The sequence below is a fragment of the Camelus bactrianus genome, chromosome X, assembly GCF_048773025.1.
Source record: "Camelus bactrianus isolate YW-2024 breed Bactrian camel chromosome X, ASM4877302v1, whole genome shotgun sequence".
In the NCBI taxonomy this organism is placed as follows: Eukaryota; Metazoa; Chordata; class Mammalia; order Artiodactyla; family Camelidae; genus Camelus; species Camelus bactrianus.
Window position 1 is genome coordinate 42,413,246 of NC_133575.1, and position 10,164 is coordinate 42,423,409.

A 10,164-nucleotide genomic window follows, 5' to 3' on the forward strand; every position below is an offset into this window, starting at 1 on the left:
ATAAATTTGAACTCAAAATAATTAAATATAGATCATTTACCTCCAAGTATGATACTTTCAGAGTGAATTCGAAGTCACTCTTTTTATCAATTTCTTTGAAGAGCAGTTGTATTACCCTAGGAATGACCCCAACTGTTGGTTCATTTTCTTGCTCTGCAGTATAGGCACCTCCCATCGAATAGGTTTTTCCAGAGCCAGTCTGCCCATAGGCCAGGACGGTTGCATTGTATCCTGGCAAAATAGAAGTCACATGCATAGTGGTGCTCACATATTTTCATCCAATCAATATACTTTATTTCCTTCAGCAATTACTTGTTACAAAATTGAGACTGCTCTACAAAGACAAGGGTCTCTTAGAAATGTCAGACACAAAGAAAAGTTATATGGGTGCCATGAGTTTGCACTACTCCAAATAAGGAAAGAGGAAAAATACCAACCCCAGGATGTATGCCTCTCTTGACAGCCCTTAAAAGCTAGGAAGTAAAACACTTGATATGACTGAGATAATGAAGGTGGCCAAGTGATCGTCTAAAACTCATTCAGAGCTTTATAAAGAATTAGTAGAATTAGAAGCTGCATATTAAACAGAAGGGATTCCAACATATATTTCTTTTAACAGTCTTCATTTGAAAAGGCAACAAAGTTGCTTTTTACAGTCAATGAAAGCATCCACTCCTTATTTGAATTCTCAGACTGCATTTGGACCATATTATCAGCCTCCTCACAGAAATGTCATCATTTAAGTATAATTTAATGTGATATATACCCTTTGCTTTTTTCCTTTTTGAAAGAACTTGTTTGTCTAAATGATGTTCTAGGAGATGGTAAGATGTTAAATTGAGGTTTTCACTGTAATAGATTGCTAATATCACCTGGCCTGACTATGGGGCAAGAGAGTAACATTCCACAATCTTCTGCAAAACCACAGATATATATTCATAGTAATAACTAGGGAAACCAAGTTTCAGTAGTTTTTACAAAAAACTTGGGGTGCCGTTGAGTTGACTGAAAAATACTGGCTTTATCTTTGCAACCGAGAGCAATGTTAAACAAACACGTATACATTGGAATCACTTTCTACTTTATATTGCCTCTAAAGACTATAATTTAATTCTCACAGTTTTCCAAGTTAAGAATATGAAAGTAGAACTATAGTGTTCTTACTAAGCTGTGAAGGTACATTCTGAGGAAAATGACAAGACAATGAAAGAATGTCTAAGGGATGTCTAAAGGAAAGGAGGGATGGTTAATTAGAATAGACTTCGACAGAATCAAATAATGGCCCTCCAAATATGTAAATAGGAAAAAGATTAACTTTATAGTAGAGAAGCCTGGCAGATATCACCTTAATCAAATGATCAAAATTAACATCAGCAGTAATGGAACAAATCAAAATCGTGTGCTGCCAAGTAGGATGAGAAGAATACAACACCACTTCTGTGATATTGCTGCTGAAGATTACAACCTGAATCTAATCATAAATAAACATCAGACAAACCAAAACTGAAAAAGTTTACAAAATAACTGGCCTGTGATCTTCAAAAGTGTTATGATCATGAAAGTCAAAAAAAAAAAAAAGACTTAAAGGAGTTTTAGAATGAAGGAGAATACAGAGGCAGTACAACTAAATACAACATATGATTTTGAACTAGATCCTTTTGCTATAAAGGACATTATTGGGACAATTGATGAAACGTGAATGAGGTCTGAGGACTAGATGGTAGTGATGTAGCAATGGAAATTTCATGATTTTGATGGTTGTATTATAGTTTTGTAGGAGAAACTTCTTGTTTACAGCAAATATACACTGAAGTGTTCAGGGGGCCATTGGGTCAACAACTCACCTTAAATGGTTCAGGAAAAAAAAGTGCTTTATGCCATCCTTGCAACATTTCAATAAGTTTGAGATTATTGCTTTAATATTAAAATTAAATATTAATATTATATAACACAATATACAATATAATAAACATACAAGTATATACTACGTAATATTAACTTAATATTTAATAAAAATCTGAAACAAAGTGTTCAATGTACCTTGAGCCATGACATCATTTTTTTAAAAAGTGAAAAAAAATGTGAATAGCTGTTGCCTGGAAGAAAGCTTCTGTTTGTCCAGAGGGATGAACTAACATCACTGGGTAGAAATTATTGGGAAGCAAATTTCATCTCAATATAATCTAACACAATTATAATCTAACACAATTGGTCCCAAAACCAATCAACAGGACTACCTTGTGAGTCAGTGATATCCTTGTCAAAGAAAAAAAATTTAAAGACATGCTGGGAGTTCACTTAACAGAGATATTGCTAGAAAGTATTTTTTTGGGGGTGGAAAGTTAGATTAGATGATGTACAAATGTCCCTTTCATCTTTAAGGGACCAGTATGTCACAGTTATGCTTCTTTTAAATAGCCTTCTGCTTTGAATCCTGAATAACTGCTGTGCTAGAATAACAATTAGACACATCGCAGGCACTGCTCCCCTCTTCAGAACCTTGCAGTGGTCTTCAATAACACAAAAGTTTTAGCTTCCACAGTAAAGATTTTTAACTGGCCAGAGTATTCAGGGGCTTTAGGAAACCTAAATGAATTCTACTCATCATTCAAGACTTACCTCAAAGCTTCCCTATGTTGTGAAATTCAGCCCAAATGCCCCAAGCTGAGTTAGTGTCATCCTTTTTGTTTTTATCCCATTTTGTATGAAAGCACTACTATTTCTATTGTATATTTTTAAGTTTTAAAATATTTTTCTTAAAGATAGAAGCAAAATTGGTTTTAATTTTTTATGTATTTAAAACTACGTACATAGTCATCTACTTGCACTCCTACCCCTGGACTTTGAACTCCTCTGGGGCCCGGAAGCTATGTTATTTATCTCTGAATCCCTCAACAGGCTCTGCAGTGCCTGGGCCTCAGGTAGATTGGCACACTGATCATCATCAGCACCCATCAAAGAGCTTAGAATCTAACGAGTTTCCAGGACAAACAAACAAACAAACAAAAATATATACAGGTTAAAGATGAGCAGAGCCATAGAAAGCTAATATAGTATAAAACTAGTTTCAAGGGTACAGATACTTTCACAAGTAACATTGTGTTAGTCCCTAGGTTATGGGCTTTTTGAAATCAGGACTCATGTTTCATTCATTCCTGTATTTGAAGCACCCAATCACAGTGCCTGACACAAAAGGTATGCTCAAGAACCATTTGAAGAATCAAACAGCCTCACCTTTAAATATGCCTTTTATAAGTGGAGCTACTGCTGTATTGAAGACTTCTTCCTGTTCAGTAGAGGGGTCAAACACAAAATCGTAGGTAAAGGATTTGTCAGTACCAACCACCACCTAGAGAAGGCAAAGAACAAGAAGTAAGTAAAAAAACGAAAGGCCAGACCACGCCCCTCACTGCCATTCGGCCCCAGCTGTTAAGAGGCAGGCCCCGGACTTCGCTACGCACCTGAGGTTCCCCGGGTACGAAGGAAAGGCACATCTGGCAGCCCTCACTTATCTCTTTGGGGACCAGCGGGCGACATCGCAGGGCCACTCTTACAGGAATTCCCTTCACCTCTTCCTTCATGATCCTAACTCGACACCGTCTCTGCGGGGGAAAAAAAATGCTTGTTGATGAATCTTGGTGGGTCAGCAGGGGTGGGAGGGCGTCCTCCCTCAGTTCTGGCCCTCCTCGGGGGGTGGGGTGGGTTAGGGAACTCAGCGGTAGCCTATGGTGGCAGCCTCCCCCTACCAGCGGGATCGCTGCCTCAGGGAGGTCACTGTCCCTCGGACTTGGCCACTACAGGACTGCCCGTCAGCCCGACCCTCTGAAGAGAACGAAGTGGCGTCTGAAATGGAAAGGAGAAGCCCAACGGAGATGGCGACAAAGAACCAAAGTCCCAGGGTGCCGGGAAAGTCAGATCCTGAACTAAGGTGTGCCCCCTTAACTCACCAAACTAAACGTCTCTTCTCTGGTCTCCTGCCGCCCTTGTCCCAACCGGAGATTTAACCGCCAAGTTTCAAATCGGACCCGGAGGCGCCAGCCAATCGGAGCGCAGACAGCCTGCAGGAGGAGCACGCACGCGGCGCGCGCAAGAAGACGCTTTGGGGAGGAGGGCCCGCGCGCCGCACTCTGATCCCGCCCCTTTCCGATTCCGCCCCTTTCAGACCCCGCCGAACATCCGCTTCCGGTTCCCAGACAGAATTGGCGGTGAGCAGAATCCGAGGTGGCAGAGGCCAGCCAGCGGGAGAGGTGGTACAATATTTACCGTGTCGTGTTCGCGGGACTCAGGCAGGATGCGGGACGGGAATCTGGAAGGTGGCTGGTGGTAAAGGAAGGTCGATCTGGGGACCCTCCCCCCGACCGGTACTGATCACTTTAGGGAAGCTGGGGGCGGGGCCTGGCCCTGAGTCCCTGTGGAGAGTTGAAGTCTGCATTCCCTTGGATTTCAAAAGTAATCAGATCTTTTTAGACGCAATCCTGGTTTCCTTTTCTTTAAGATGAAGACGGTAACATCTGTTTCCCAGGATTGTTGTGAGGAAGGAGATTATTTCTATAGTGTGCCTAACAGGTTGCTTGGCATCCAGATACTCAGTAGATAGTTTTCTCCCTTCTCTCCCAAAATCTTTATCACCTAGAAGTGGGCTGGGCCCGTAGACTGACAGCCTTGGAATGGGTTGGAGTTGTTTTCTGAAACTTCATGGGCTACTTGCCCTTCTGAACCATTTTCACCAGCTTTTTTTTCTCTATATATATTTTTTATTGAGGTACAATGTTATGTCAGTTTTTGGTGTACAGCGTAATGCTTCAGTCATACATGAACATACATATATTTGTTTTCATGCTCTTTTTCACCATAAGTTACTGCAAGATATTGAATATAGTTTACTGTGCTATACAGTGTGAACTTGTTGTATATCTATTTTATATATATTAATTAGTATCTGCAAGCCTCAAACTCCAATTTATCCCTTCCCAACCCCTTCCTCCCCTGGGGAAGTTTGTTTTCTATGTCTGTGAGTCTGTTTCTGTTTTGTAAAAAAGTTCATTTGTCTTATTTTTTTAGATTCCACACATAAGTGATATCATATGGTATTTTTCTTTGTCTTTCTGGCTTATTTCATTTAGAATGACAATCTCTAGGTTCATCCGAGTTGCTGCAAAGGCATTATTTTACTATTTTTTATGGCTGAGTAGTAGTCTATTGCATAAACATACCACAGCTTCTCTATCCAGTCATCTGTCGATGGACACATTTTATCAGCTTTGATTCACCCTTCCATTATAGGGCCTTACCAGAGATGGACAGCCGGATTCCTTACGATGACTACCCAGTGGTTTTCCTGCCTGCCTATGAGAATCCGCCAGCTTGGATTCCTCCCCATGAGGTGGGAACCATCTATACCCTTGAGTAGGGGATTTTTCCCCATAGTAATGGGATGATATACACAAGGTAGGATGTCAGGGTTAGAAAGCTCAATGGAGAGTAAACTTAACCTTTGTTATAGCCAGGAGACCCACAGATTAGATTCTGAGCAACTGGGCCCACTGGGAGCTTCTTATGGAATCCTCTTGATAGAATCCATTTACATCAGAGAATTTTGGAAATTCGGAGCCCTAATTTCCATTCTGTTGAAGTAAAGAAGTGGGGAGCTGCTGGGCTGCTAGCATTTCCCCATGCTATCCATATATCCATTTGGACAGTGTTACCTGTTCTCCTTAACCTAAGTCTGTAACTTCACCTTTTCCTGACTTCAGGGTGATGCATTTGTGTTCTGGATGAAGGTAGTAAGACTGGTAGTAAGATTTGGGGGGTTGCTGTGTCTTGCAGAGGGTATACCACCCAGACTACAACAACGAGTTGACCCAGTTTCTGCCCCGTATCGTCACACTGAAGAAGCCCCCTGGAGCTCAGGTGAGCTTATGGAACAATTGCATCTTATTCCAGGCTAGATTTGGTGGTACCGGACCCAGAAGTTGGCCATGGTTGGGGGGATGGATTGGGACGCAGGCAGGGAAGTAAAGAAACTTCCTTTTGTGGGCAGAAAAGCTGAAATACCACTTCCACAACTTCTCACTTCTCTCTGAGGGATACAAGCCAAGCTATCATACAGTGATGCTACTAGATGCCCCTATTCTGTGCTCTTTTCTTACAGTTGGGATTTAACATCCGAGGAGGAAAGGCCTCCCAGCTAGGTATCTTCATCTCCAAGGTGGGTATGCCTGGTAGGCAGTATGGACAGCAGCTTCCCTTTATTAAGTTATCAGACTGCAGAACCCTGATGTCCCAAGGTGGGGAAGCAGGCTGATTCAGTAGACTCATTGAAGGGGCATAATGAGGATACCTTTGCCCACTTAAAACTTCCCACCTGGCAAGCCATCTGTTTCCCTACATTGTCATACACACACACACACACACACACACACACACACACACACAAAACAATAGTACCTTACATTTGAATAGCACTTAATTTCACTTACAGTCTTTGAAATTATCTATTCTCTCTCACATCTATTTTCTCCTTACCAACAGGTGATTCCTGACTCTGATGCACATCGAGCAGGACTTCAGGAAGGAGACCAAGTCCTAGCGGTGAATGATGTGGATTTCCAAGATATTGAGCACAGCAAGGTGAGCACAGCACCTGGGCTGTGGTCAGGCAACAAGCCATCACAGGTAGGACACATTGGACAGGATTAGCCTAATCTGTAACTTGATAGGAAAGAATCTCTCTTTGATAAGAGGGAAGCTGCTATTAGTGACCCAGGAGGTTGGAGTGGCAAACTACTTTCCTCCTGTTGTGCTTCTGTCCTGGGTTATATCTCTTCATTTGTACAAGCTGCTGTGTTCCTTCCAGGCTGTTGAGATCCTGAAGACAGCTCGCGAAATCAGCATGCGTGTCCGCTTCTTTCCCTACAGTAAGTGCCACTCTTCGCTTACATGGCAGGGCCCTCAGTAGGAACTCTTTAAATGCTGATTACTAGAGGCCCCACAAGTTGGAGATGGGCGATTGGGAGCTCAGGCCAGAAACTAACCTGCTCTTTTCCTCCTTTTTGTTCCTCTTTTCCCCAGATTATCATCGCCAAAAAGAGAGGACTGTGCACTAGAGAGTTGGAACCCACAGCCCTCCCTGTGGAATCTTCCAGGAAAAGCTAACTAGACCTCAGGGAAGCCACTTGGGGAGCTCTACTCTCAGCCCCACCCTGGCAGAGTGGAGGGGGAGGATGGGGAGACACGAGGCCCTGCACTGAGCAAGCTAGCCAACTGCATTATCCAAACTGTACTGCACTTTCACTTCCCCAGTTTTCTAGGTGAGCTTCATTCCTGGAAAGGAGAAGGATGACAATGTCTGGGTATAGCTTAGCTTTTGGAGAACCCTGCTAGAAAAGGCAACTGACATTTATTAAATACCATGTGCTAGGCAGTTCCACACATGTCATAGCATTTTCATCAGAGTATAGAAATCAGTAGAAAAAGAGGGATTTAGTAGGGGGGTTCTCCTTCTCCCATCTAATCTGCCTGGCTTTCTGATCCCATCCTTACACTACCAGTCTCATAAACTTTGGAGACTCCAGTGGAACCCTGTTTTTCCCCCTCTCTCCTTCTATCTCTTCCCCCCAAAAGTAAAACACAATGCTGAGGAAATATTGGTGTGACTTTTGGATGATACTGATTGGGTGTCAAATGCTTTTGAGGAAAAATAAAAGCTCTTCCAAAGAGAGGAGCCACTAAGCAACAGAGCAGCACTGTACCTACTTTGCAACTATCTCTGTCTGGCCAGAACATTAGGGAGGCCCAGGACGCTTATCTGCAGTATAACCAAGGAATGGTATAGGGTGAGGGGTACTGGAGGAAACAGTGCCCCTCCCCCCATGAACTGTGGACATTTCTCAGCAAGGGGGCAGTATTAATATAATTCTGTCTTCTCTTTTCCCAGATTCATCTGGAACATAAACTAAGGGAGAGACTTAGATGCACTTCTTTTCAGGGACAACAGTAAGAAATTGGTTCCCAATTTCCACCTCATAGGTTGAGTATTATTGACCTCTGACTTCTCCAGTTTTCTTCACCTCAGCCCCCAAATAACCTTCTGCTCTATTCTTAGTTCTTTCGTACCAATCTGTGTTAGAGATTCCAGGCCACACCTTATGCCATTTCCTTGGCGTGTTCACAATACCCATTCAGAATAGAAAGTTTTCTAAAGAGGTATGGGGTGAAGTAGGACCCTGGAATAAAAGTCTCAAATTTGCCTTGAAAGAATCCTGGGAAGTGTTAGTATATATTTCAAAGCCCTTCCTCTGGAGAGTGATTCTTTTGGTCTGAGATGGAGCCTGGAAATCTGAATTTTTGAATAAGGTGAATAACAAACATAGGAAACAGTTCTAAATACTAGTACTATATCTGTGAGGAAGTTCTGGTTTTTCCTATAAATCCCACCCTAGCTCTACGATGGGCCCTCTTCTGTTGGCTCAATCCCATTGTTAGGTAGCAGCATCCTGGTGAACATTGCGGGAGGTAGAATTAATCTAGCTGTGTCTATGCCTCCTGGGAAATTCCCCTCCCCCACCCGATATAGACTATATGGTAGTATTTGCTCTGCTGCCCCCCAATGGCCATCTGAGGAAGAAACTAGTGGCAGAGATACACAAAGGCATATTGGCTGAGTCTACTGAATGTTGAGGTCCAAGACTCTCCCTGTGGTTAAAAGGCTTTAAAACAACTCATATAAGAAGTGTGGCAAACAGGGTGAAAAAAACAAACAAACCCAGACAGATGCCAGGGGCCTAAGAGGCAAAATCCCTCCTGCCCAAAATTGGTTCTCACTTTGAGGTATTTGGAATGGTTCTGTGTTGGGGCACCAGCATGATACAACTGCAGGGTGGAGGTACAGGAAGAGCGTACTGAAGCTGCAAGCAATCAGAGGCTAAGGTGAAAGGACCAGTCATTTATTGAGTGTGTAGATAAGAAGGAACTGTATCAGCCTGTGAAGTATCCCAGCTGCTATAGAGCTATATGCCCTAGAGATTGTCTTTTAGTAGTCAGAGGAGGTAAGTTGGGATTCCTGGGCCCTGTAAGAACTTTCCACCCAGGAGCTGTGAGAAGCAGTCAAGAAAAAATGATAGCATTTTCAAGAGTTCCATTTTACTCCTAAGCCTAGGAATTGGACAAGAGCTTACTTACTTAGTGGACAAGTATTTAAACCATAAATGTGAGGTTGGGGGAGAAGGACTGGTACTGGGAAGCCCAAATGCAATGAATTTATTAAATTAGGCAGAGAGACAGCCTAAGCTATCAACAGGAATAATGGCTTTTGATATCTGGCTCATTGGAGGGTGCCAGTTGGATTTTACCATTGAGGTCTGTGTGAAGGTAGGAAGATAATAGAGTGTGGTGGCTGGGGTCAAATCTCAACTCCCAGGGGCATCTAGGAAACACAGAAAAGGAATTTTTATCCATTTCACCTAAAGGCAAACCAGGGAGCTACTTTGGGCTGAAGTTAGTCCCATTTTCCTTTAAGTATCAGGCAGAAAAATTGGCAGGGCCATCAACTCAGCAAAGGAAGTTTGCCTTCTCCCAGCTTTGCTGGGAGAAAGGATCCTCTCTTCCCTCAGTGGAGACGAATTAACCTCCGGCAGGAAGGGCAAAAGCTGTGCACTGGAATAAATGTGCGTGTGTGCTCAAAAGAAAAAAGGTCAAGTTCAGAGACGTGATTCCAGGCCTTTGCACTGCATGATGGGGAGATGAACCTTACCCCCAAACCCATGATAGGACAAGCCAGGTTATCCAAAGAGTAAGCAGTGGTGGGTAGCTAGAGATGAGTGCATTAGAATGATCATAAAGAGAAATGAGTATTTTTCACATTGTAACTGGTTTTGGCACTGGTCTCAATAAACATCACATTGAGATCTCTGAATTTTTCTTCTGCCTCCTTTGTAGAGACTTGTCTGGATAAATGAACAATGATGTAAGGGACCAGATAGTGGTAAGACCCCTTCTGAACCAGAGTTCTGGAAAGAAATTGATCCTTCTGAGTCATAATGATGCCTCCCTAGGACCAGGAACCCTCAAAGCCCTGAACCCATGACCTTTCTGATCCCTGACATGAATAACTCCTCCCAAGTCAATAGAGCAGAGTAGACCCTCCCAGCAGGGATTGAGCTCTAA

General features: G+C 42.8%; 2 protein-coding genes across 7 annotated transcripts in view; one reads left to right on the forward strand and one right to left on the reverse strand.

The window, feature by feature from the left end:
* Nucleotides 1-4,077, reverse strand: part of KIF4A (kinesin family member 4A) — a 101,796-nt gene extending 97,719 nt beyond the window's left edge. The window contains exons 1-4 of one of the 2 annotated variants that reach the window (XM_010973625.3): nucleotides 3,948-4,077; nucleotides 3,462-3,602; nucleotides 3,235-3,349; nucleotides 41-231 (exon numbers count right to left, since the gene is read on the reverse strand). In XM_010973625.3, the coding sequence (XP_010971927.1) occupies nucleotides 41-231; nucleotides 3,235-3,349; nucleotides 3,462-3,581 (426 nt within the window). In that variant the 5' untranslated portion in view covers nucleotides 3,582-3,602; nucleotides 3,948-4,077. The remainder of the gene's footprint in view (nucleotides 1-40; nucleotides 232-3,234; nucleotides 3,350-3,461; nucleotides 3,603-3,947) is intronic. The other variant, XM_074359621.1, reaches the window with a different exon arrangement.
* A 36-nt stretch (nucleotides 4,078-4,113) lies between these two features.
* On the forward strand, nucleotides 4,114-9,913 carry PDZD11 (PDZ domain containing 11). Of its 5 annotated transcripts, none has more exons than XM_074359651.1 (7): nucleotides 4,114-4,247; nucleotides 5,284-5,383; nucleotides 5,827-5,910; nucleotides 6,152-6,208; nucleotides 6,532-6,630; nucleotides 6,857-6,917; nucleotides 7,072-9,913. In XM_074359651.1, exons 2-7 carry the CDS (start codon nucleotides 5,297-5,299, stop codon nucleotides 7,104-7,106), a joined length of 423 nt encoding a protein of 140 aa, XP_074215752.1. In that variant the 5' UTR covers nucleotides 4,114-4,247; nucleotides 5,284-5,296; the 3' UTR covers nucleotides 7,107-9,913. The 5 variants fall into 5 exon arrangements, with proteins under 5 accessions (XP_074215752.1, XP_074215755.1, XP_074215753.1 ...); XM_074359654.1 differs by having other exon boundaries at nucleotides 4,172-4,205; nucleotides 7,072-7,644; XM_074359652.1 differs by having other exon boundaries at nucleotides 4,202-4,333; nucleotides 7,072-7,644.
* Nucleotides 9,914-10,164: the final 251 nt, after the last annotated feature.

What these genes read in the sequence shown, in the direction of transcription:
- PDZD11 (XM_074359651.1), top strand. Translation starts at nt 5,297, where the DNA reads ATGGACAGCCGGATTCCTTACGATGACTACCCAGTGGTTTTCCTGCCT. An exon ending in TAGGTATCTTCATCTCCAAG is followed by an intron (nt 6,209 to 6,531) that starts GTGGGTATGCCT and finishes CCTTACCAACAG; the next exon opens with GTGATTCCTGACTCTGATGC. An exon ending in TGTCCGCTTCTTTCCCTACA is followed by an intron (nt 6,918 to 7,071) that starts GTAAGTGCCACT and finishes TCTTTTCCCCAG; the next exon opens with ATTATCATCGCCAAAAAGAG.